Below are 26,010 nucleotides of genomic sequence, written 5' to 3'. Positions count from 1 at the left end.
AAAATGACTTTGAAAATGACTGCCAAGAAAGACGTAGGTCGCATAAGCGGTGGACTATTTTTGTTTCATGCGGTTTAGTAAAGACACAGAAACAAATGCAAGATGAAACATTCGGAATAAGATATGTTTGTAAATATATACAGAATAAAATAACAAGGCTATAAACAAGTACTTGGGCATGGGTATCGGCAATGCAATATTTGCAAGGAAGATATAAAAACTTGGAGCTCTAGACCCGGTCTAGAACTATACACATACACCCCGGATGGAGCTATGCAGTGATATCCATGGATGCGATGGTTGGTGACGTAGGCGAAGGCGTTGGAGGCATTGAAGGCATAAAACGGAGAGAAAATAAACATCGCATATGAAATCCGGCGTGTGCTTGATGCAATGAAACAAGAGACAAGCAAAAGGGGAAAAAAGAAAAAAAAGAATATACACACCGCTTCAAATAATGCTAGCAATCGTCATGCGTGAATGTGCCGAACTCGACCGTCTGTCTGTATCAGAAGCCGATTCCGGCGCAAGAGTAGAAGAAGATGTCTCCAGTTTCGGCTGTTCCATCGGGGCATCCCGTCCATAAGTCATCTGCTGCTGTTGTTGTTGATGCTGCTCGGTAAAGAGATCTTGCACGGTCTTCTCAATCCACTCCCACCCCTCCCACTCAACATCCATTTCCATCTCCGTCCGATGGTGAGGGGATGTCGGCCCCGAGACACTCCTCCCCATTCCTTCCAATTGAGATCCCGTCTCGGAACCGTGCCATACCCAGCTACCGTCGGTGGTCCCTTGCATATCGCCCGAAACATACGCCATCATTTCTTCGTCGCGGTCGAGATCGGGGATGTGGCCCTCGGACGGGCGGATACGGACGAGGAGACGTCGTAGGAAGAAGGCGAGGTATCGCCCGCAGGCTGCATTGACGGTGCGCACATCACCGATTGATGAGAGTGCTTGTACGCAGGCTAGAGCGCCGGCATACTCGCCGCGGAAGAGGAGGAGGAGTGTACAGCGCCAGATGTGTGTGCAGAGGAGGGAGCCCGCGCTAGAGGCGAAGTGGGAGCGGGGATCGTTGGTGCATTGGGGTCCTGGGTTTGTTGGGTAGTTGCGCATGCAGCGGGCGAGAATATTGGCGGTGTCAAGGGCTGTGGAGACGCAGTAGTCCATCGCTGAAGCGCGGACGATATCGGGACAGAAGGGGGAGATGTTGTGGCGGTGGAGGAGCAGGCGGGCGTTTTGAAGGTAGATTACCGGGGCGAGGGAGCGGGGGTCGAGATCTTGGTCGGTTTTCGGGTGGAACTGGGAGGGGAATGTTGCGAGGCAGGTGTTGAAGTGGAGTTCGAAGGTCTCCAGGGTGGCGGGGCTGATGGTTGCTGCGCGCAGGGTGCGTGTGAGTTGGCCGATGGACCGGACGACGTGGATCGTAGCTAGCAAGGGCGTAGTTTGCTGACTGTCTGGAATGTTGCCTCCTTCTGTGATGTAATGCTCGTCCACGGGACATGGGAGATCGATATCGCAATCTTGGTCGTTGATTAACACCGGCTTCCCCATTTCAAGCGCGAGTAATCTATCCCAGGCGTATAACCCCCACCAAACACGCTTCCGCATTTCCCCTTCGACTGCAGGCCACGGTCCAGAGTCGATGTGCAGCCCAATCTCTTGAGCCACACGTACTGCCGAGCCAATCCACACCCAACTAGCCGACTTTGAATTGACCTCGTAGAGAAAAATACTTGCTAGCAGCGCCGCACGAGCCCGATCCAAGTTGAAGTTGTCGTGCCAAACATCAATAATCCCACAGGATGTGCGAACGTATTTCTTGCTTTCTTCTTCCCGATTCGGCTCGTTCGTGTGGATCGCACCGCAGGCAAATACACCAAACAGCACAGCCGCCCATTCAGTCGAGACACCTAACAACGACCCCGACCGATAAACCTTTTCATACTCTGTAATGAATATGGGCCAATGAAGTATCGGAAGCACCGAGTGAATGCAACCGAAATACTGGGCCAGTAGATGATCTGCTAGATCCTTCGGCGGCAGCTCCGGCGAATTTCTAGTCACCAATGACTCTGCACCCTGTTGGCGGTACGGAGTGGGCACCTTCAAGATGCCACGACCGTAATGGCGGAGATTAGACCGCACATCGGAGAAATCCTGTGGGATAGGGGCCTTCGAACGGCGCACAGGTCGATATTCGATCTCAGGCAACTTGATCATTGGCTGCGAGACGCCTTCATCATCATCGGCCATGCGATCCGGCCGCATCATGCCCGTCTGCAAATGTTGTAATTGCTGTTTTGTACTCTGCAACTGCTTCTCCAAATCCTGGACTTGTTTGATAGACGACATGCGGCGGTTCGTCTCTTTGGTAAACTGACAGCGAACCCTGCGATTGTTACATTCGGTGCAACTGGACGACTCCGATGCGTCGCATTTGACCTTGCGTTCGCGACAAGCATCGCAGCTAGGGTCCTTTCTACGCTGGCGATACGCGCGCTTCTGCTGTAATTGCGCGGCGGTCTGTTGCCCATGCCCGGGATTGGGTTGGTAGAGACCTGGGACTGAGCTCATTGGTGGGGCATCGGGAAGCGCCGTCTCACCCGGTGACCCAGAGGCGGAGTCATAAAAGCGCTGGTACGGTGATGTCGCAGGTACAGCCGAGGGCATAGGCTGCAGTAAATGAGACATTCGCATCCCGCTGTCAGGTCTGCTCGGCGGAGCGGAAAGCAGCGCGGGAGCCGGGAATGCGCCCGACGTCACCGACTGCACGGGTGGCAGTTCGTAGCCTTGATTACCACGAAAAGGGGAGGGCTGCATGTTGGATGTATTCCAGTAAATAGAACAAATATGAGGGAAACAAATTCAAGGCAGAGTCGGGGTAAGAATCTTAGAGGTGACTTTAGATAAGGGCTATCGCCACAGTCCCAAGGCGCATTCAAGATTTCGATTTCCCTTGTGTTATTCGAATAGAGACTGCGAAGCCATTGTTGAGATGTAGAAAGGTGAAATAGGAATAAAATAGAACACAAAAAAAGAAATAAGCCTAAAAGGTCGGGGTGATCGTGTACGCAAATGCCGAGGTTGGGAAAGATGAAGATCAAAGAATCCGGGTGAAGAAAGGGGAGATTGGGGAATGTAAAATCAACCTTTAAGGGAAAAAGAGGGTGAAAAGAGGAAAAGGGAAAAGAAAAAAAAAAAAAAAAGAGTAAAAAAAAAAGCGAACTATAGATCGACGAAGAGTATTACGATCTACCTAACTCTAGCAGTGTCCCGTAGAAATTCTCCAACATCTGCGATTTAAGGAATCTTCAACGGATCGGACCCGAGATACTACGTTTCCCTCTACGGACAATAGTGCATATGTACATTTATTTAAACCGATATTACAATGAAATTGAGCCCGAGATCGGCAGTAGTGTTGGATACTTGGATATAAAGAAGTAGTCCCACTTGGCTAATCTGTTAATAGGAAGTAATTATCCAGAAGAAAACAGGGAAGGAAAAGAGGATACGTGGTCCACGAAGATCTCGCCCCTCTGCACAAGCCCTGATGATCGACTTCGGAAGTGCACCGGGACCACATGGAATCGGATGCGTTGGCCCGGATTTCGTGACCTTTTTTTTTTCCTTTGGCGTTTTGACTTTTTTCTTTTTGCACTCTTTCCCGAGGTCCCGAGCTTTAACCTATTCCCATGGATGCTTTATATCTATATCCTTTGCTACATATGTATATGCAACATATACAGAGGACGGAGTACTTCGTACTCCGTACTCCTATCCGTACTCCTATTCGTACTCCTATCCAACTTACCTTGCCAAGCCATCTCTTTGATTACAATACAAGCTCCGGGGTTCCATCCCATCTAGGTTTGGTGCCGAGCACTGACGGAGAATGTCTCCAATGAAATACCACTGGTGCTTTATTCCATGCTTAAATTTTACTGGATATGGAGTACGGAGTATAGTGGACTGTAAATGCTGTGCAGGGAAATAAAACAAAAAAAGAAAGGAAAAAACACCAAAAAAGGAAGGATCTTGGGGCACAGACAGCCTCAGCCGCTTAGTTTTTTTTGTTAACCTTTGCCAGCTCCCGGGAGTATTTTCGGAACTTCTCCGGTCGGATCATCAAGCGAGAAATAAAAACATAAAAAAGATAAACCCCCCTGTCAAGTTTCCGGCGACATTTAGACCTTGTAGAATCAATCCAGATGTCCTCCGCCCCCAATGTCGCCATCGAGCCTCCTTTTCCCCGCTCGGTTAGAGATTAGGAGTTAGGAACTCGCTCTGAAACCCAAACACATCCCTCGTGACTGTAATTTCTTTTGCCGATGAACTTAAATTGAATGTTGTCAAATTAAAACCAAGGCACCTCGGAACCTATCATTCCCAACTCGGCAAAGACCGACATGTTCCAATCCTTGGATACAGGAGGTCCGTGTGCCTGCAGCTAAACGCTTAACCCTAACGGAAAGACAGTTTACTCGGTTCGTGCCGGAACTATTCTCCATCTAGTATGCAGGGGTTCAGCAGTGGCACGTGTAAAGCATGGACCTGTCATATATACCCAATGAATGCATGCAGAAATACGGGAGTTGGTTGATGCCTAGTTTCAAGCTAGCAGGTGTCTGAACTTGCGGTGTACCGGACTTCCTCCACTGCCATATGCAGCCTCTTGATTTGGTATCCTCTCATTTGGGAGGGCTCCAATTGGAACACTTCCATGTGGCGACTATCAATTGCCGCCCTCATTTCTAATTTTATATTGTATATACATATCGCGGTAATTGACTTCTGAGCTCACAAATGTGTTGATATCGGTAGTCCATATACGGGAACAGACGCGCAGCTTGGCCGAGTCGGAGAAAGGGTAATATACCTAGGCGCCCTAAGCGTGATCTTCTCTTCCCCCCACTTTCAACTAATGCAGTCATGGATCTCTGTCAGGAATAAACCAGGTTAGGCCCACCTCAATTCGGTAACGGCATACATACAATATGGACAATATAATTCAATCTACGGAGTACATCGGTAAAACACATAGTGTGATAACAATTCAATTGTTCTGCTCATGGGTCAACGCCCCACAGCGGGACAACGATCGGGATGAAACACCCGTTAACCGAGTCATTCCGATTTGCTCTGCGTGACAACTGTCACCAGTTGTCAACCTGAGACTCCCGATGTCTTCCGTGTGCTAGTCCCCGGCCCGGCTGTGTCTCAGATCAAACGGGGGGGGGGGTTTACATTAAAGATCTGAGACGTTTCGGGTTGTTTACCGAGTAGATGGTGGAATTTTTTTTCCTAGGAAAGGATTTGATTTTTTTTAAGGTTCTTCGTTCATTGTGGGTTTAGTCATGGACATGTTAGGAGTCAAATATGAGGCTATGCAAGTGTTCATATGCTAGTGCGGAGTTTAAAGGATCTATGTCCACAACAGGATGCAACCCCGATATCTGTGATAAGCACAACATAGATACATAGTATCCTGGAAGCAAGGGGCACGTAAGGTCTCACATGCGTCAATTAAAGCTTGGCTATATTATGTCTTAGATTCGACGAATCAATCTGATTTCTTTGATTGCTTATGCTTGTCGGAACATACCATCCAAATCCGGAAAGTGGTATATCCCCGAACAATGACATCAACACGTTGGCCGTGACACTTGTCGCTCGCAATATTGTATGAACTCCGATCGGCCCCCGAGGATACGCTGGCATCGTACATACCCCGGTGCCTTCCTCAGTGAATCAAACCACGCTGCATGTGCTACGAGAACCACTCCCACGATTAGCCCATAAAAAGCTTTTCTGCACGCTTATCTTCGGATGAGGATTCGGCTTTGCCGAGCCGAACTGACGCAATATCGGGACCTAATAGTGGGTTCTCGGAGTCTGTAGCAAGGTCATTGATAATACCCTCGCATAGGCCTCGCTCACATACTTACAATTACCGGCAAGAAATCAAAGCACGCCCACCAAAGGTAGAATAAAAAATTGTGTATCCAGGGTATTCATCCATGCCTTCTACAACGCGGACACGGCGGCTCAAGAACTAGCCCTTTGCTCCAACGGGTGTAGCGACATAGCATGAGCTACTGGTTAGCTGCCTAAATAGCGTGTCGTACATGGCGAGGTTGTTTGCTCCGACGATCGTACCCTAGCTGTCCCTGGTGCATGACTCGCTCCAGTTTGTGGCGTCGAGGAGCGCCGGAGTCCGCGTAGCAGGCGTTGTAGGCGCTGAATTGCAGTCAGTGTTCGCTGTAAAAGGTTGCTTTGTCTCGGCTTTGTGAACTTGGTTTTGTCCTTGAGTTTCCGTGCTGACGAGTAGACGACCAATTCCAGAGGGTTCTATGGTACCTTTCTGCAGGGGGCTATTGCTAAGGCTAATTTTGGTGTCTTGGTTGGTTGGGATTGAGATCAGTAGAAAGTTGGGCTGTGTTCAAGTTGGTTGGGGAGGCTGTTCTCGCATTACCGGTCAGTGTGAAAAGGTCATGCTATGCTCATTCGGATACCACTAATCCTTCCAGGCAGCAGACAATCAGGGTATAGTAAGAAGAGTACCTGTGTAAGAAAGAAAAGGAGGAAAAATTCGATCAAAACCAGGCGAAAAACCAGGCGAAAGAGTAATGGTTCCAATTACGTATCTGATTTTAGACCAATGGATGATTGAAACAAAGCTGCATATTTCGTTCAACATACGTTTATTTAGCATTTTCAGCCATCTCCTGCTTGTGCTCTTCCCATTTCTCCATGATCACGTTGACGATCTTGGTCAGCCCTTCCATTTCCTCCGCAACTTCCAACCCCATCCCATGTGGGTCAATACTACAGCCAACGTAGACCGGGATAGAGAACCGTCGAGCCAGGATCTTGGCTATACGGTCTGTGTATTCAATGCTAGATGGTGATGTGTAGAGCGTTGTTGATATTGTCGACTTGGATGAAGTGCGCTATATAAATGTCAGCTATGTCTTGAAAACGCAAATAGTTGTATTGGGAAAAAAAGACAAGGAAATTCCAATTATTAGATGCGGGAAATCCTTTTAGCGCGACAGGTCTCCTGTCTGATTGGAGCTTGAAGATGGGTGGTGCGCGGCAGATTGCAGCATATTCCACTTGGAACTGAACATGGAAGAGCTATTCTGAAGCTATGCAAACAATCCCTTGTCCATGTAATATGGTATGAGAAAATGACGATGCCTTTCCTTGAAAAATGACAAAGAATTCCAAACTAGGTACTTACATCAGGCATCGCATAGACGAAGCTTCCCATTGGTTTGATAGAGCCGCCCGAATCACCTGGCGATGAGGTAGCTAGAAATATCATGGCACAATGGCCCAAAAAGTTCAAGTGAACATGTGCTGTTGTATGCAAAGCTTTGGGCAAGGTGAAGGAGATCTCTTGAGGCTTGACACTGGGGTCCGCCAAAGAAACGGCTGGTGGAGCTTCGGTCGCCATATTTGTTGTTGTATTCGTTCTCGGTGTAGAGGAAGAAGTATGTTGTTAAAAAGAAAATGTACGCGAGAATGGTATTCAGACAAGTTGTTGAAAGTCGGAACAGTTAATATCGAATCCCCGCCCTGGGGCCGTTACGGTGGGCCACAATGGCCACGCATGATTTAATTCCCATTGGCTCCAGAGCTATTATTGCTGGCAGAAAATCATCTGCAAGGGCTCTCTTTACCTCTTTGTAAATTCCTCCCCTAGAGATATAATGATAGCTCTTAGCAGTATTCTCTGTTGATAGCGTATATTAGTTATGTTTCCCATTCAAAACATATATCTACGTCTAGGTAGGTTACAGCTACATATCAATTCTATAGTGTTTATAATCCAAATAAGAAGGCGGAGAGTACTGCGGTAAAAGCGATTTACCCAATAGGAATCATTGTTTGCCTTCGGAAGGATTGCCCACTTGTTTCGTCTGCCCCTCCATATACTTTATCTGATCTCGCTCTTCTTGTTTTCTTTTTTTTTTTTAACATTGTTCCTTCGTCTTATCTGTCGCTGCCAATTCTGTCTTAGGGTGTGTGATGCTGTAGCCTTGAGAAGCATCGTTAGACGTGGAGCTAGTCTGACAACCTCCACATGGCATCTGAGCATCAAAAGCCCCAGACCGGGGAGGAGGAGAGCGGCTGGGGAGGGGACTTTGACCCTTTCGCTGATCCCGAAGAACGTAGGGTGCTATTTGCTGCTTTTGACTCATTCAGGTACGTGGGTAGACAATTTATTACAAGATATGTCTTTTTGGCTTCCAAGATTGTAGCTTCTGAATCGAATTGAAACAACCGATTGCCTACATACAACCGCAGAGATTTTGGCTAATCCGCCCACAGACAATACCGGCGAACTGCGCATATGAATACTACTCATCGTCGACGGCAAGCTTTCTATGCCCTACCCTCAGCACACTGGCAGATGCTGTCGGAGCCTCCATTCTCCATCCTGGATAACTTCGATAAGGTGGACGATGCCATTGACACCAACGCCGATATCGCGGATGCAATTCTAGCCCTTGGTCTCCAGTCATTTGGTCTTTCTGCAAACCCCGACAGCACCGATCCTACTCAAAACTGGCATGACATAGCAACTTCATCAGATGTCAACAAAGCGCACTCAACGATACGCCAGTTCTATCGTGACTGGAGTCTCGAAGGGCGACCTGAGAGAGAAGTCTGCTATGATCCCGTTCTCCAGGCCCTAGACGAGGAGTTCAAGACACAGCATGATAACGGAGAGGAAATCCGTGTTCTGGTCCCTGGTGCGGGCCTGGGCCGGTTGGTTTTCGATATCTGTATGGCAGGCTATGATGCCGAGGGCAATGAGATCTCCTACCACCAGCTGCTCGCCAGTAGCTGGATTCTGAACCACACCGACGGGCCGGCAAAACACGCCCTTCATCCTTTTGCATTGCATTTCTCCAATCTCCAATCCCGAGCACAGCAACTTCAGCAAGTTATGATCCCCGATGTGCACCCCGGGTTCGCCATGCAGGAGGCTGCCAGTGCTGGTCGCCGCTTGGGTGCGATGTCCATGTCCGCAGCAGATTTCACTGTATTATACACCCAACCGAGCAATTACGAGACGTTTGACGCGGTCACAACCGTTTTCTTCATTGATACGGCTCCAAACCTTATTCGATACATCGAGACGATCCGACACAGCCTCAAACCAAATGGGCTCTGGATCAACGTGGGCCCATTACTATGGCATTTCGATGACGGCCACTCCCGTAGAGGAAGTGGCTCTGAATACGAGGGGGCTGGGATTGGCGAGCCGGGCAATGTGGAGTTATCCGAGGATGAAGTGCTGAGCCTTGTGGAGCGTATGGGCTTCCGCCTAGAAAAGCGTGGAGATCGGAAGGCTTGCGGCTACATTCAAGATCCCAACAGCATGCTTCAGAATCTTTATCAGCCATCTCACTGGGTGATGCGAAAGGTGGTAGATTAAATTGGGGGCTGGTCGGAAAGCGGACAAGCCCCTGTAATTTGGAGACATAAGCTGCTATTTTTTTCACCGTTGGGGGCCAAAACTCAGGACAAAGAAGCTGCCTAATGGTCCCGAGAATTATTATTGTTGGATTAGTAAAAATGGAGACTTGAAAATATCTTCGTTGATGAGTATTTACTTTCTTTATATATACTCCTTACTACTAAGTAGCACCCCCCGTGGGGAGCTGGGCGCCAAGGGAAACGGTGAGATTGAATCAATTAACAGTTTAAAATGATAATTTAAGTAATTTGGAGATTTATATCCATATATTTACTCGTACTCGTACTCTATAACTAGTCACTCGTTTTATAACATCCTTATAAACAAAGCCTATCATAACCAATTTCACGTCAACCAGGGAGTCGGGAATTCAGAATCGTCAATTTTCGAATTTCTAGTTATAATATGTGTATCCTAATTTTAAACTAGGTAACTAAATGTAATCAGTTTGTCATTCTTTCAAGTCTCTTTGATCTCCACAATTTACCGTAAACCCTCAGCCTCACTTTCCCCCTCTTTCATCTTTTTTCCCCCCTTCCTATTTCTTACTCTTTTCCCTTTCTTGTTGCCTCACATGGATCTCATGAGCTCCCGATTTAAGTCATTTGGCTTTAGGAACAAACATAAACCTCCTCCTAATTCCACCCCGATTGTCCCTCCCACCCCTAGTTCCCCACCCCCATCAGGTCACAGTTCATCAACAACAAGTCTTCCAATGAATCATCAGCAGCCACAGCCTCAGTTAGGCCGACCGCCAAGTTACACAAACAACAGACCAACCAGTCCAATGGCCCATGGTCAACAACAGCCCCCACCCATCACCACAAACCTCCAATACAACCCAAATGCTCCCTTGAACGGCCCACCGGGTTATGGCATGCAACAGCAGCCGATGGCTCCAAGTATCCCACCGTCACTATCAAACACTCAGTATCCAGGGCGCAACCCTGCAGTCGAGGTCGAGGGTGGGGGTCGGAGCAAGGCCCAGCTGATTGTCGGTATTGACTTCGGTACAACCTTCTCAGGTGTCGCATACGCATTCGCGACCAACAACCAGGCAAGCGAGGATATCATCACGGAATGGCCCGGGGCCGGAACCCACGCAAAACAGAAGGTGAGCATAACTAACAAGTATATTCCATGAACGCGAGTCTGACAACGGGCTTCTCTACTAGATTCCCACCGTCCTCTACTACGACCAATATCAAAAGGTGGTAGGATGGGGCCCCGATATCGCCGACGCCCTCGCCCCGACCGGATACCCCAAGCCTCAAGTGCAGAAGGTTGAGTGGTTCAAGCTCCAGCTGATGCTCTCCGGAAACACCTATATTGATCCCATCAACCTGCCCCCCCTTCCCCCGGGCAAGTCCGAAATCGATGTTGCTGCCGATTATCTCTTCAAGTTACGACAAGCCATTCGTGCTCAGCTCCAAAAGGCCCTGGGAGAGGTGTTCACGCGCGAGGAACGCAATATCCGGTACTATCTGACGGTGCCGGCTATTTGGAACGACGCCGGCAAGGCCGCGACGCGGACCGCCGCCATTCAAGCTGGCTTCTTGCGCGACGAGAACGATAACCGTCTCACACTAGTGTCAGAGCCCGAGGCGGCGGCTTTGTTCTGTGCCAAGAGCGGACTGCTCAACTTGAAGGTGGGCGACGCTATCTTGATTGTGGATTGTGGCGGTGGTACCGTGGATTTGATCGCATATGAGGTTGAGGAAGAGCAGCCTTTTAGTGTGATGGAATGTACTGCCGGGTCTGGTGACTCGTGTGGTTCAACAGCACTGAATCGGAACTTCAGTAACATCTTGCGCGCGAAGATCCGGAAGATGAAGCTGCCGGATGGCTCTCGGACGGCGGGCAAGGTCTACGCGAAGTGTATCATGGACTTCGAGAACCGTATCAAGGCCGACTTCCGCAACAACGGACAAAAATGGGCAGTAGACGTGGGTATCGAGGCCGACTTCCCTGATGCTGGTATTGAGGAGGGCTACATGACATTCATGAACGAGGAGATCCTTCAGTGCTTTGAGCCTGTCGTGAACCGTATCCTCGAGTTGGTCCGCAACCAGATTATCGCCATTCAAGCACAGAACCGTCTGATCCAGGTAAGAGCGTCCCGGTCTAGTCTTCAGTCCAAAGCTAATGAGTTTGTAGAACGTCCTGGTCGTCGGTGGATTTGGTGCTTCGGAATACCTGTTCCAGCAGATCAAGCTCCACGTGCCGCCACAGTATCAGACAAAGGTTGTCCGCCCGATGGACTCGGTCGCTGCGATCGTCAAGGGTGCAGTCACCGCAGGTATTACCGAGCGAGTCATCACTCACCGTGTAGCACGTCGGCACTATCTGATGGCCACGCTTCAGCCATTCAAGGAGGGCTATCACCCAGAACAATACCGTGTGCCTAGTTTGGATGGCCGCGATAGATGCAAGTACACCCGTCAGATTTTCGTCCAAAAGGGAGAGCGTGTCAGGATTGGCGAACCAGTCAAGGTCAGCTTCTTCCGTCAAGTTGCACCTGGCGCCACCCTCATGTATGAGGATGTGCTGTACGCCTGTGACGAGGACGTCTGCCCCGAGTACACCAAGGATCCTCGTAAGTTGAGAGGTTACATTTTTCAAGCTTTGTGCAAATTACTAATGCTTTCCCTAGGCATCAAGGAAGTTGTCACACTCACCTCCGATCTATCACGCAAGAACCTTGAGACCGACTTTGAGCGCATGGACACTCCCCAGGGCATCTTCTACCGTGTCTACTTCGATATTTACCTTACACTAGACGGCAGTGAATTCAGCGCCGAACTGGTCTGCCAGAACGAGATCATGGGCCGCTGCCGTGCCAAGTTCCGTTGATCTACCAACTTTCACACATAGGAAACACATGAGAAAACACACATACGCGTGCCGTGTATACATCCCTCCTGGACGAGGCCCACGGCATCATCGGCGAGCAGAGGTGTGGCCATGACATAAGTTTTATTGATTTGAATTTCCTTCACATTAGTCTTGGATCGGTGAACTGGGTCAAATACCCCTGGCCGGATAATCGGGCATCACTGCACCGGCGAATAGGCGTTATCTGTGTTGATTCTTGGGGAAACTCTGTGCTGTTCCTAAATATATGCCACAGGTTGGTGAAACCATTTGTTTTGCCTACTCGTTTCCTTGGCGGTTCCTGTTTTTATCTTCTTCTTCTTCTTCTTCTTCTTCTTCTTCTTCTTCTTCTCTCCTTATTTTTTTCTCTCTCGCCTTCTTAGATACCTCTTGACTGTTGTGTTTTGTTTGAATGATATTGACGAGCTGGGGTCCTCATCTGATTTATAATCTCCAGCTCCATCTGCATATTTATACCTCCATGTACTCATGATCATAGGCATGTATCAAGCACATGTCATGGCATCTAACCTATCATCAAGTTCATCCATTCCACGTATTTAATTCTAGACAACAATTGAAGATTGTCAAACCTCCCCATTTTTCAGACCAGATAATAGAGAAGAATGAGAAACAAGTTCCAAGAGACAAAAAGTAAGAGTGGTAATACATCCAATTCATCCCAATCAAGTCTCCAGGTTAATGCTCCGACCAAACCGTGCATACAGCGCAACCTTCAGCTGCTGCATCTCCTCGCGCAGCTCACCAATGGAGTCCTCCAGCTTAGTGACATCTGTGTCGATCCTCTCTGTTGATGCAGAGAGCATTCCCTGCGCGTCTGATAGCGGTAGTTGGAAGAATGAGTCGCCGATTTTGTAACTGGGGGAAGTTGTCAGCGATGATCTTTTTCCTTTTTATGCTTTTTATTTTTATTTTTCAAATTCTTCCCAATCCCCCCAAACGAGGATCGCAGACTAGAACATATATAAAAAAAGCAAAGGGAAAAAAACGAGATAGGAAGAGGGGATTCCTTACGGCACAAGCTCATCTTCATCAGCAAGCTCCAATTCCATCGAAACCTCTTCCAAATCCTCCTTATCCTTCTATAAACCAGTTAGCAAGAAATCCAATACATCAGAAGACAAGATCCTTAAAAATCAAAACTCCATACCTGCTTCCCCTTCAACTGCTCCTCAAGCACAGTCTCGCGCTGATGCAACCGACTGAACCGGTTAATCTTCTCCTGATCCTCACGCCGGACTTCATTCTCATCATTAGCGGATGTCTCATCCGCCTTTGTGAGCTGCACGTTGGTGAGGTTAGCTTGAGAGCCTCGGCTTTGGCGGGGTTTGTCGCGCCGGAGCTTGGTGGGGGTTGGCTTACCATACGCGGCTGCACCATTTTGGCTGTCTGGAGGGGGGAATTTGGTTGGATTTGGACGGGGGATTTGTCCGTTCTTTTGTGTTTGGGCTTCTGTTTTGTCCTCGTTGCGGGTTGGTTGGTTTGCGCGTTTGATATCGGGTTTGAGTGGGTGGTCCGTGCGTGGCGACGAGATGAGTGTTGATATTTGTAGTTGGGAAAGCATTTTACAGTGTATATATACAGGGCGTAGAGTATTATCAGGCCTTATTTCTACTTCTTTTCTCCGTATCGATTCTTCTATTTTTTCTTCTATCTCCTTTATATATGTTTATATACATCTATCGGGTTGGGTAGGTCATCGGGTACTTGGAATGACATCATAGTAGCTCTTATTTCTCTGAAGAAGATTAAAAACATTTTGATAAAAGTCATCTAAACTCCAGAAATAGTTCTAAATGCTCTAGAACTTCAAGGCATCTTCTTCCGAGTTGAGTGTAGGCATCACGTTTTAGTGCCAAAACACCGCCACCGGAGAAACGAAACACCTCCGCAGGAACCCCGTCATCGTCACTCTTCAACTTCACAGGGGACCTCCTTCCAACCAGTAACCGAATCTCTCCAATTTCGGTTTAACCGTACTGGTCACACTTGTCCTGTATAAATTTGTCCTCGTGACCATCCACCTGAGCTATCGAGCTCCATCTCGCGCGAAAGCCTCATCCCAGCTTTCATCCGTCCTTCCACCCAACCCTTCGCGATCCAGCCAGCACCACATTGATCAAAATGCGAACACAATCAAGCGGAGTTTCACTCCTCCTCTCCACATTCCTATCAAGCCTGGCATCCGCGTCGGGCTTCGACTGCGCGCACATCAAGCTCGACAATTACAAATACGATCTCAGTCCCCTAAAAGGCGTCCATGAGCTGACTCACAGCGTCACGACGGATGACTTCGTCACGAATACAACCTACCGATTGAATATTTGCAATATTCTCGGGGGTTCTGCCCGGTACGGCGATGCGACGTGCGGGACTAGCAAAAACGGTACGTTCCTGCCCGAGATGACGCGACCATGTTGAAGGGGTCTTCTGCTTGGGGTAATCACGCTAATTGGTGTATTGTTTTTAGTCTGCGGATTCGTGCACCGAATAGCTAAGGACGGAAATGGCGGCTCTTCGTTCGGTTTCCCGATCGTCGGCCTCGATCCCGTTGGCCAAGGCTCCAAGAACCCCGAACTGAAGCGATTGAAGGATATCGACCCCGAGACCGAGGGACTGCGCGTGAAGTTGGAAGGCGGCTCATACAAGGGAGATGGAAATGACCAGAAGGCTAAGAAGGCAGGCGCTATCATTGAGTTCCAGTGCGACCACGAGCGATCTGGACTAGAAGGACTGCAAACGCTTGAAGCGGACCCAGAAACGAAAGAGCGACGACGGAGAGCGGAGGGTGAGGAAGGTGGTACGCCGGCAGGCAACAGCAGCAGTAGTCTGCAGTTCAAGAGCTTTGGTCTGTCAGATGATGATACCTACATCCTGAGACTGGATTGGCGCACAAAGTACGCCTGCGACGAGTACGAGAAGGAGAAGGGCGATACTCCCAGCTCTAACAGCTGGGGTTTCTTCACCTGGTTGATTATCATGTGAGTTGTCTTTCTCTTAGTTCCTAGGAACTCCATTTTCATGTTCCTGCCTCTGCATTGAAACACCGTGCTAATCAATCTATCCAGTGCCTTCCTCTGCATCGCTGCCTACCTCATCTTCGGCTCCTGGCTCAACTACAACCGCTACGGCGCCCGTGGCTGGGATCTCCTCCCCCACGGCGACACGATCCGCGATATTCCCTACCTCTTCCAGGACTGGCTCCGTCGGGTGGTCAATACTCTGCAAGGAGCGGGCTCGCGGGGTGGTTACAGTGCGGTATGAAGGATCCTGGCTTGGATAGATTGTTTCCTATAGTCGGTTGTACTTTTGGATGAGGATACAATGTCTCCTTTTTTTCTCACTACGCTGTATCGGCCGGGGTTTCAATACCTTGCTGTATGCAAATGTTTCTTTGAGTTTGTATGGCGCTAGACGAGGAGTTTATATGCTTGGCCATGATGAATGATATGATTTCAAGGCCAGTTATTGGGACCTACACGCCCTTGACGTGACAAGTTGTGTAAGAACGTTGGAACCTAGGGTGCTCTAGAATTTCTCAGATTTCGCATTACGTCTACTTTTATAGGTGAAGCCGTGAGGCAGCCTAGCTTTCCAAGGCTATGGGCATTCACAGACGAGATATACATTGCTGCCCTGACCTCTAACCGGCTATCTTCCATCAACGTCTCCACGTTGCGTCGGAAAATTGTAGCGAATTCTTGTAGTCCCTATATAAATACTTGGTTTACCTGCTTCGTTCAATTTCAACTCTGACCCTTTCGAGGAACCCCAGAGCATGTTGTTAACTTCAAACGACAAATTATATCCGGAGCCACTACCCGAGGTCTTCAGCGGTTAGTGCAGTCATAGACTGATTGACCCATCGATCCCATGGCCTAACTAGAAATCTGAATGGTAGCAATTAGCATGATTTTACTACGTGGACTTGTTTTGCGTTTGCTATGTCAATTGCCGAGTGAGATGTTTGATAATATTAAATGTCTATGTAGTTTGACTTCTACAAGATGAACGAACACTGTTTCTTTCTTTCTCGACACCAGACCGAGAGATTAAGATAAATTTGGTGTTAGTGTCGATTTGTGGAATCCACTGTTATAAACTGGCACATTCTCGTCTGATATAGTCTAATATAGCATAAGCCTGCACCTGGTGGCACTATCCACCGTATGTTTTGCCAATGGCACATTTCTCTGGGTAGCATTGGTTTGCGAAGAACTTGCCAAAGTCAGTTCGCCGGCACATTCTGGAGAAGCTTGGAGAATTTCCTCCTGCTCTTGAGAATATTTACGAGCGCATGATGAACCAAATTTCTAACCCAGACGATTCTGAGACCTGCAAGTTTATTCTTGGCGTCGCCACGACTGTTCTCTGCCCCATCACACTGGACGAAATGATGTTCTACCATTGAAGTGCGTGGTGATGCTGAAAACGCACTCGAGATAGTTCGACTTTGTGGCTCTTTCTTATCTGTTCAGGATAACACAATCTCCTTGATTCACCAATCAGCAAAGGACTTTCTCACAAAGAATGAGATATCCAGCGAGATATACCCCAATGGGAAGGAGATAATACATCGTAATCTACTCTGTAAGCAAAAGTTTGAGACACAATGTCTATAATTTGGGTGCACCTGCCTATCCGATAGAGCGGCCACCAAACCCAGATCCTCTACTTGCAGTACGCTATGCATGTGTCTAGAAGGTCACAACGATGGGGCCGTCTCTATCGTCTGTTCTCGGGATGGAAGTCGACTCACTTCAATGACCAACAGCAGCGCCAGAGTATGGAATCTGGGCACTAACGACCGCAGTCACGTCCTCGAAGTCGATGGACCTTCGAAATCTTCAATCTGGTGATTAGATAACACCCACGTCGCTACACTGTCGAAAAGTGCTATCGAGGTCTGGAATATAGCTACTAGGCAATCTAAATCAAAGTTTGAGCACCATTCACTCGACCTTTCTTGCATGGCCTGGTCGTGTGATCGACGTGGGCATCAGCTAAGTCTATCTGAATTTCAGACCCAGCTACTGCCATCTTGGAACCAATGCTGGAGGGCCATACGGGGGGCTATCTGGGTGTTGGCCTGGTCTCCAGATGGGGTCTCAACTCGCGTCAGGTTCAAAGGATGGAGCAATCAGAGTCTAGAATGTAATTACCATATAGTGCGTCCGTATCCTTCCGAGTTCTAAATGGATTAGGTTCATAGTATGGTCTTTGGATGGTAGTCGGTTTGCCTCGAGCTCGACTGATGCCTCCATCAGAGTATGGGATACTAAAAAGTGGGGGTTTATGATATTCCATGGCCATAAAGGTTGGCTTGAAGCGGTAGCCTGGTCTCCAGATGGATCTCAAGTTGCATCAGGGTCTCCAGATGGAAAGCTTCTCGGCCCAGGGTCTGATGATACGACTGTTAAAATATGGGACACAACAATCAAATTCCACCCAACCAACAGGGGCTATAATAAACCTGTGCAATTGATTACCCGGGTTCACGGTGGAAATCAAGTAGTATCAGAACCAATGGATGTAACCATCCAGATGTGGGATCCAACTACCGGTCAGTGCACAATTTTCCAAGGCCAGAACGGCAGACAAAGCAAGTTTTTCGGGAATCACGATGGAAATAACCTTGCATTAACATTGTATGATGGCATCTTCCACGTGTAGGATCCGATTACTGGTCCGCGCATGGTTTGCAGGAAATATGGCTATAGTGTTACAGAAATTGCCTGGTCTCCCTATGGAGATCAACTCGCATCAGCATCCAGGGATTATACCGTTCGGTTGTGGAGTCTAACTACTAGCCGCGAGGTCTCGATTTGCAAAGAGCATACCAACAAAGCTTCTCTAGTTTCCTGGTGTCAAGATGGAGCCCAACTCGCATCTGCATCAGACCATCGAATCGCTGTATCAGATCCGGCCACTGGCTAGTGTATCTTAAATTCCCCTACTGAAACCCGTGGCTTCATTCGGTTCGATAGCACATACTTAGACTTACACCACACTGGGCTTGGCATGCTTGAGGTTGAGAATCTGAAGCCTGCTTCGACAAGCTCCAATGACTCAAACTATGTACCAAAGCCACACGGGTATGGCCTCAGCGGAGACCTGTCCTGGATAACATATGATGGAACTAAGATCTTATGATTTCCCCCTGAACACCGAGCGGCCAGACTACATGCATTGACTTTGTCAACCGCAACTGTGATCATCGGTTGTGTCTCCGGCATCGTTGAATTCTATGAATCCTTCGCCGAATACCATGGTGGGTGACATACATGGTACGAAGTAGAAACACTCGGACCGCCACGATGGCGTGCCCAGGTTCTCCATATAGATTCGAAGAATTGGTGAATTTTTGTCATTTTAGTCATTTGGAGTCATATATTTATATCTTTCATGCATACCATACATTGCTGTACCTATTGACAAGCTCTAGACTTGGCATTTCAGTGCCAAGACTGCTCCACCCTTGGATTGACACTTCACCCCTTAATCCGGCAGTCCCGACCGATCCTCGGACTCCGAGTAGGTTCAACGGATTTAAAGATTTCGCTGCTGAATATGCAGAAAGGGGCAGAGTTTGCTGTGCGTCAAACCAATGGTAATAGTTGCTAAGCTGGGGAATTGCCTCGGCCGTCGACGTTCCAAGGACGGAATTTTGGTGCCTTACATTGACGAACGAAATAAGCGGAGTTATCTGGGTCGGCATGATATTGCGCAAGGCCAAAGGCATTTCCACTGCCGATTCGCTTGGCATTCGATTTGTCTCTCCGAGCCCTATTTGACATCTCCAGGATTGACGATTGTGCGTGAGAACTGCAGGAGCGGCTCCGCATACAGCATTCCTCAACATTGTATTATGTGTATCTAGGCGCATCACATAAACGACACTTGCCTAGACACGGGATATCAAGGTCCCAACTACGTACCACAATAATGCTACTGGTAACCAGCGGAAGAGACTTTCTCCATCTATCTCAAGCCATGACGATCATTGCCTTATTTCGAGTCCTGCAAGTCACAGCTTCACTTGATAACCACCAATCAGATGAAGTGTCAATATTGTGCAGGACATCTCAATGGTCAGTCGCTACAGTAGCTTGCTTCATCAGATAAGATGAAGGCCCGCAAATAACGCGGACTTCATTACGCAAAGGTGGACCTGTCGGAGGAAAGAAATGCACTACAACCCTGGATGGAAATGATCGGTCCTTCAGTCCTTGTACCTCTACAGAGGTTTTATGTATAAGTATAGCAGTGCCCGAACATAATGGGCTCCGGTAATTGAACTGCTGTGGAGTACTCGTTCCTTTCACAATGCGTTTTTCTGCTTCAGTTGCCCTGTTGGGCCTTACCTTGCCGTCAGCTTTGGCTCTTTGCCCATATGCAGAGCGCATGAACCTTGAAAAAAAGAGCACAACTCCGTCGCATGTGCACGCACCGCGCAAGGCGCCGTCCGACAAGAAAGGCATCTTTTATATGAACCGCATTGCCCCCGGCACGTCAGAGCTGTATGTTGCCAATGTTGATGGCACCGAGGAACGTCCTCTTCTCTCCAACCCGATCTACGAATACCACGCCACCTTCTCCCCCGATGGAGAATGGATCACTTTTACCGGAGAACGGAACGCTGACGGTAATTCGGATATCTATCGCGTCCGGACAGACGGTTCTGACCTTGAGGAGTTGGTAGCAACCTCCTCCATGGAAGACTCAGCTGTCGTGTCTCCGAATGGAAAACAAATCGCCTATGTTTCCACTGCCAATGGCTACAAGGCCAACATCTGGGTCATGGATCTGGAGAGTGGCAAGAAATGGAACCTCACAGACACCGCCTCGACCGCTGCCAACAATTCTCTTCCAAATGGATACTTCCGCCCTGCGTGGTCTCCCGACGGCCAATGGATTGCTTTTTCGTCGGATCGTAACTCGGGTTGGTACGGACACGGAGACCCGACCTTCCAAGGTGTGACTGGCTGGGAACATACACAGGAGCTGTCCATCTACGCTATCCGCCCCAATGGGTCTGACTTCCGTCGCGTGGCGTCGAAGACTGGTTACTCTCTAGGTTCACCGAAGTGGTCGCCTAATGGCGAGCGTATTATCTTCTATGAGATGACCCGCGAGAATACCTGGAACGCTCATCGTCCCGAGTCAATCGACTCCGCCAACTCCACCCTTGTCTCGGTGAAGTTCACCACAGGCGCTGACCGCCGCGTGGAAGTCCAAGGAACGGGCGTGAAGATCTTCCCTCAATACCTTCCCAACAGCACCGTCGCCTACTTCGGAAAGGGTTCTGGCATCGAAGGATTCCACACCACTGCCGGCGGATATGTAAACACCACTAGCGAGGTGATCCGCTCCCCTGCCTGGTCTCCAGACGGCAAGAAGGTCGTCTATGAAAAGACTGCCTGGACTATCCGCCCTATGGACAAGAAGCTGTACAGCTGGGATTCGGAGTGGGAATACCGCTTCACAGACGTCTTCCCACAGTTATCCAACATCAATAAGATCGCCCTAACCGAGAAACAGCTTGGAAACTCTTCTGTTGTTTCCTTCAACGCCAATGGAACCAATGAGGCCCTAATCTACGACGACATGGAATCCAGCTTCATTGACGCAAGCTCAGTCGCCTTGGGCACCGCAGGAGCCTTCAACCCGGCCTGGTCGTCCGATGGCAAGTGGGTCACTTTCGGAGTAGGCTTCTGGTTCCAAGGCCGTGCTACCGGCGGCGGTTGGCTCGTACGAGCCACTGCCAATGGCACATACTCCGAAGTCCTGACTGAGAGCACCACAACCCTCAGCAGCAACAGCAGCGTCATCAACTCTGGCTTCCCCAGCTTCTCGCACGATGGCAAGAAGATCGTCTTCCGTGTCTGGGGAACAAACTCCACTCTGGGCGATAAATCCCAGCTCGGACTCCGTGTTCTGGATCTGGAAACTCGCAAGACCTCCGTCTTGACCAACGAGTGGGATAACCTGCCTTCCTTCTCTCCCGACGGAAAGAAAATCGTCTTCACCCGCAAGACCAGTGATTACAACTACGATGTCTGCACTATGCGTCCTGATGGAACTGGCCTCAAGGTCCTCACTAGCAGTGGTGCCAATGATGCTCATGCCGTCTGGACTTGGGATGGTCGCATTGCCTACTCTTCCGGCATGTTCGGCTTCCAGTATGAGTGTGCTCTTTATGATGATACTTTCCAGCCTTATGGTCAGGTCCTCGTTATGAACGCTGATGGCTCGAATAAGCGTGTGCTTACTGATTCAATCTGGGAGGACTCGATGCCTCTTTACGTGCCGAACAGTGCCCTCAAGGCCAGCGCCAAGGGTCACAAATAAAACGCGCAGCACTGCGTCGCATGCAGCTGGCTTGATTCTTTTTTAAAAAAAATTTGGTTCTGAACCTCGGGAAGGAAAACCATGGTTATATTTGTACTTCAAGTGATATATTGATGCATGGAAAAATATTATGATTCTGTTAACGTGAATGCGTCCATGGAATGGCTGCCAGACTCCTAATTATAGCTCTTGTAGGGCTCGACATTCCTGCTTAGAGAGACGGTGTCACTCGGCCTTTTCCTTGGATCTTGCTTTTCACATAGAGGTAGTTGTAATGCTCAGGACGCTCTCTTTCCATAGACAACCGTAATAAGTGATAGCCACAGCTGCCAAACGAAAGGGACGGTGATTACTCGGCGTTTCCGAGCGTGACTTACGACCACATAATTTATCACCTTTCGAAAAAAAATCCAGCCCTTAACGGACTAGATGAAGCCAGTGATACATAATGCGTGGTTTCTTCCTTGAATGTTATGATGAACCTTCCACCGGCTTCTTCGCGATGAGCCTACTCTTAGCACATTTTAAAACCAGGCACCATCAATAATGTGCTTGAGGGAGTATTTCAGACTCCTATTGGCCTCTTTCGGATTCATGGTAACCGGTGCTCGTTTTATATCGTTCTTGGCGTTTGTGTGGGAGTTCTATTTAACGTCTTTCAGGGTCTCGCCGCATAGTCCAATTGAAATAGAAAGAGTAACAGAGTAAGAAGTTGTGGATGAGGCAGATTCGGCGGTCTGCCTCTACGTGAGGATGGCTATTAAAGGCCTAAATAGGAAGGAGCCTTGCAGGGAAGTAAATATCAACAGGCTAATAACACATCACCATACCCTGTGAATACAATAATAGCTAGTACTTGGTATTTGTACAAGCTAGAAAATCGCAATAATACTCATAGAATAGAAGAAGACACGCAAGATCGTCATGGTCATCAACCAATCCCCGTGAAGATGGCGCCATCCGGACTAATTCGTTCTCATGTCTTACAAAGACAAGAAATAATATGGGGTAGGTGCCCCTCCGCTGCCCCTTTCTTCCTTTCCTTTCTCATTTCACTCAATTCTTGAGCTTGTGCGTTACAAACCACTCTCCCGTTTCCCTTCCTAAACCTTCACGGCGAATGACTTGAGGTACAGATAGTCGGCCATGTTGGCATCAACTGTCTGGCGGATGAGAGCAGCCCGCTTCTCACCGTACTTCTTCTGCCACTCGGCGTCAAACTGCTCCTCAGTCTTGACAGCACGTTTCTATGAAAAGTGTTAGCCCAAGTCCCCGATGCCTGCGGGTCCCCGTTCCGCCAGAACAAATGATGATAGAAGCTTACATGAGCTCTCTGCACCAGAGCCTTCGACTCAATAGCATCATTATGGAACCCACGCCACTTCTCAAACGCATTCCGAGCAACAGCATGTTCTGCTTCCGTATCCCACGACAGCATCTCCGGTCGGTACGACAAACCAGTACTGTTACAGAAAGCCTCGATGGTCTTCGCCGGTTCGTCGAGCATATCATCTGCATCGATGACACACACCTCGACGCCAGTCGTCGCCTCGGCATCGGCCTCGGCATTCAGCTCCGGGCGCGCTGCAACCCGGGGCCCGACCAATCCAGTCTCGCGCAGATAATCGAAGTGCCGGCGCAGCTCGTCGTACCCGGCCTCCAGTGGGTCGTAGTTGTGGAACCCGGTCACCTCGTCCAGAGGTGGGATCGTGCACCGCAGGTACGACGGCACACTGTAGTGCGGGTCGCGGATTAAGAATGCCCAGTGGAACTGCTCTTGCAGCTCGCGAGGCATCACGGTTGGGTTACCCGGCTCTGTGGGTGTGTCGTACGGGTAAGGTTCCCTGGACGTTCCATTGGTGTGACCGTTGGTCGCGCCGTTGGTGTGGCCATTCATCTCGTGACCGTTCACACCGTTCGCCGTGCCGTTGGTACCGTCCGAGGTTCCGTTGACCCCGTTCGTGCGACCATTTGGCGTGGCGATGTGGCCATTGGTGTGAGCAGTGCCGTTGGCACCGTTCACACCGTTGGCCTTGTGCAAGTCGCCGTTGGTGCCGACTCCTCGCTTAACGCGCAGGAGAGACGGGGCAATGCTGGCGGGCTGGCCATTTGGTGGAAGCAGGTAGTGGTCGATATCTTTGATGAAGACTCTCTTTCCCTATGACAAGGTAAGCATCCCCCTCAAAAAGTGTAAATATTCCATCCCGCCGCGCGGATCTCCATGGTCATTCCATATTTCGGAGTCAGTCTGTGATCTACAGTTCGTAGAGAGGAAGGGGGAACAGATCGCCTCGGGCTACATCTGCGGTGTAAAGTAACAAAAAAATGTGAACAGGTAAGGAGTCTTCATGTTCGATCCACAGGGGAGAACATGAAGAGTATTACGAAGGGGATGTGTAAGAACGCGAGAGATTTCGCAAAAAGAAGGGTCGGACCTGAGTAGTTTCTCGTTCCAGCCTTTCCATCACGGTACTATATGTCGAATTGGCGAATCCACTATCCAGGCGTGCTTGTGCATGTTCATCGCCTGCGAATCGGCTGGAGAGGCGCTCCGGGCCGTAGTAGAATGCATCGCCGAATGGCTCATGGACACATTGGATAGTATCACGCTGAGTCATGAAGACCTGTAGTCCGTTAGTTATATGCTGTAAGAATGGGATTGTTTGTTAAAATCTCAGGTTCTCTTACTCGCTCAAAGGCTGTCGAACATGCTCGCGGATGCGTAGCCACAAAGATCGGCTTGTCTGACATTATTGTACGCCGTATAATATTTAATATTGATCGAAATAACTGCAATCTGCAGGCTCTGTCTTAGAGAAAATCGCCAACGGTAATTGTAAATAAACTTGCGGTGAGTTCAAGCCTCTGATCAATTAACGCAAGGATAATTCAAATCCTGCCGTTGAACCTGTGGCGAGACAGAAATTTTCTGGTTTGGGGCGGGTCGAATGCTTCACAAGCGTCCTATGCCAGCGAATAGAGCTTCTCAGTGGTCCAGTACTATGGCGTGAGAATAATGAAAAGGGAGGGGGGGGGGGGGCTAAAACTCTTTATATGAAATGACATAGGTACCAGCGTTTAATAACCGTTTCTCTTTTTGATTTTGATTTTGATTTTGATTTTCGGGAGGCGGAGAGTTACCAGAGTTGGCTATTACACTGACCCATGGAAAAGAAGAAAAAGAAAAAGAATGGTCAAAAATAATATCATATTTTAACAGGGAGATCTACGAATTAGCCCCAGGATGTTACACATGGTTATAGTATAGCATGATCCTTCCGCATGGTACATAGTATATAGTAAGTATTGTTATAGGACTATTCCGCATAGAATTAGTACATGTAGTACTGCTTACATGTATACAATGTACATATGAAATCCAACAGCCCTCGAATCTGCGTCCAGCATTAGTTTCAGCATGTCTCGTAGGTAAGGGAGCAGCAACTCAGAGAAGCAACATTGAAATTGTGAACGCCATAAAGCCTCTCGCCCCTCTCTGCCCCGCAGGAACCTTTCCGCTTCTATTTTTTTCTGTCCCCTCTCCAGCCTACGACATACGAAACAAAGTAAAAGAAAAATCTAGAGGCCACCTGCCGTGATGAAACGGCCAATGGGAAACCAACCTGTGGGCAGACGTGTGGATCGATCTTCAACTCTGGATGCGCTGACTTGGAATAAATACCCACCATCCACGGTCGAGTCGTCTCCTAGCTCCTCAGCTGGGACGGACACTCCTCTTCCATGCAGCCCGGTGAAAGTTGGTTTCCTAAACGGTGATGATTCCAACCGAAAGCGCAGCTGGATCGTATATAAAAATCCCTCGGTCCCAATTTGAGTAGATACTTGCAGGGGGTCTGATCCTGGACAAGGTTCGAGATCGATTTCTTCGAATTCTGATTGCTCTGCGGATATTCCACCTGACGTCATGGACTAACTGTGAGATATTTTTTGTCGGCTATCGTGGAACACGATATAAAACATAAGCGACGCACGGCAAAAGGTAATGCGAGCTATGTAAATAAGTGCCTGGGCAGGCGTCGGCGCCACATCGTAAAATCCAACATAAATAGGTTGTTCACATCTTGATTTTTGCGGGTAAGTTTCAATGCCCCACTGCAAGGCACGCAAGCTCAAAGTGGCACCAACACCGAATCATCCTTCTAAACGTGGGGGGTCTAATCATTCAAGGGTTCTGGTTTGCTGGTTTGCGCGATTTAATCCGAGGTTGCTGACCTCATCTCGGAACGGATAGGGCTTAGGTCAGC

At 48.8% G+C, this 26,010-nt stretch overlaps 8 protein-coding genes across 8 annotated transcripts; 4 read left to right on the top strand and 4 right to left on the bottom strand.

The window, feature by feature from the left end:
• Positions 1-450: 450 nt before the first annotated feature.
• N7537_000105 (transcription factor domain-containing protein) lies at positions 451-2,823 on the bottom strand (the record flags this gene model as incomplete). The annotated part of the gene is made up of 1 exon (XM_056891163.1): positions 451-2,823. The coding sequence occupies one exon, from the start codon at positions 2,821-2,823 to the stop codon at positions 451-453; it is 2,373 nt and encodes a 790-aa protein (XP_056756158.1).
• Positions 2,824-6,707: 3,884 nt separating this feature from the next.
• Positions 6,708-7,465, bottom strand: N7537_000104 (proteasome assembly chaperone 4 family protein; the record flags this gene model as incomplete). The annotated part of the gene is made up of 2 exons (XM_056891162.1): positions 6,708-6,956; positions 7,250-7,465. The coding sequence occupies 2 exons, from the start codon at positions 7,463-7,465 to the stop codon at positions 6,708-6,710; spliced, it is 465 nt and encodes a 154-aa protein (XP_056756157.1).
• Positions 7,466-8,095: 630 nt separating this feature from the next.
• On the top strand, positions 8,096-9,457 carry N7537_000103 (uncharacterized protein; the record flags this gene model as incomplete). The annotated part of the gene is made up of 2 exons (XM_056891161.1): positions 8,096-8,217; positions 8,344-9,457. 2 exons carry the CDS (start codon positions 8,096-8,098, stop codon positions 9,455-9,457), a joined length of 1,236 nt encoding a protein of 411 aa, XP_056756156.1.
• Positions 9,458-10,286: 829 nt separating this feature from the next.
• N7537_000102 (Hsp70 family protein) lies at positions 10,287-12,352 on the top strand (the record flags this gene model as incomplete). Its single annotated transcript, XM_056891160.1, has 4 exons — positions 10,287-10,613; positions 10,675-11,607; positions 11,657-12,095; positions 12,153-12,352. The coding sequence occupies 4 exons, from the start codon at positions 10,287-10,289 to the stop codon at positions 12,350-12,352; spliced, it is 1,899 nt and encodes a 632-aa protein (XP_056756155.1).
• Positions 12,353-13,059: 707 nt separating this feature from the next.
• On the bottom strand, positions 13,060-13,774 carry N7537_000101 (tubulin-binding prefolding complex subunit GIM3; the record flags this gene model as incomplete). Its single annotated transcript, XM_056891159.1, has 4 exons — positions 13,060-13,252; positions 13,409-13,476; positions 13,545-13,676; positions 13,757-13,774. The coding sequence occupies 4 exons, from the start codon at positions 13,772-13,774 to the stop codon at positions 13,060-13,062; spliced, it is 411 nt and encodes a 136-aa protein (XP_056756154.1).
• Positions 13,775-14,518: 744 nt separating this feature from the next.
• On the top strand, positions 14,519-15,658 carry N7537_000100 (autophagy-related protein 27; the record flags this gene model as incomplete). The annotated part of the gene is made up of 3 exons (XM_056891158.1): positions 14,519-14,780; positions 14,865-15,375; positions 15,463-15,658. The coding sequence occupies 3 exons, from the start codon at positions 14,519-14,521 to the stop codon at positions 15,656-15,658; spliced, it is 969 nt and encodes a 322-aa protein (XP_056756153.1).
• Positions 15,659-19,720: 4,062 nt separating this feature from the next.
• Positions 19,721-21,745, top strand: N7537_000099 (uncharacterized protein; the record flags this gene model as incomplete). Its single annotated transcript, XM_056891157.1, has 1 exon — positions 19,721-21,745. The coding sequence occupies one exon, from the start codon at positions 19,721-19,723 to the stop codon at positions 21,743-21,745; it is 2,025 nt and encodes a 674-aa protein (XP_056756152.1).
• Positions 21,746-22,848: 1,103 nt separating this feature from the next.
• On the bottom strand, positions 22,849-24,496 carry N7537_000098 (uncharacterized protein; the record flags this gene model as incomplete). Its single annotated transcript, XM_056891156.1, has 4 exons — positions 22,849-22,992; positions 23,070-23,903; positions 24,181-24,369; positions 24,434-24,496. 4 exons carry the CDS (start codon positions 24,494-24,496, stop codon positions 22,849-22,851), a joined length of 1,230 nt encoding a protein of 409 aa, XP_056756151.1.
• Positions 24,497-26,010: the final 1,514 nt, after the last annotated feature.

Source organism: Penicillium hordei (genome assembly GCF_028827395.1).
Source record: "Penicillium hordei strain IBT 12815 chromosome Unknown utg000001l_segment0_segment0, whole genome shotgun sequence".
Taxonomy (NCBI): Eukaryota; Fungi; Ascomycota; class Eurotiomycetes; order Eurotiales; family Aspergillaceae; genus Penicillium; species Penicillium hordei.
The sequence above is the reverse complement of the archived record's forward strand: the minus strand, read 5'-3'. Positions and strand labels throughout refer to the sequence as shown.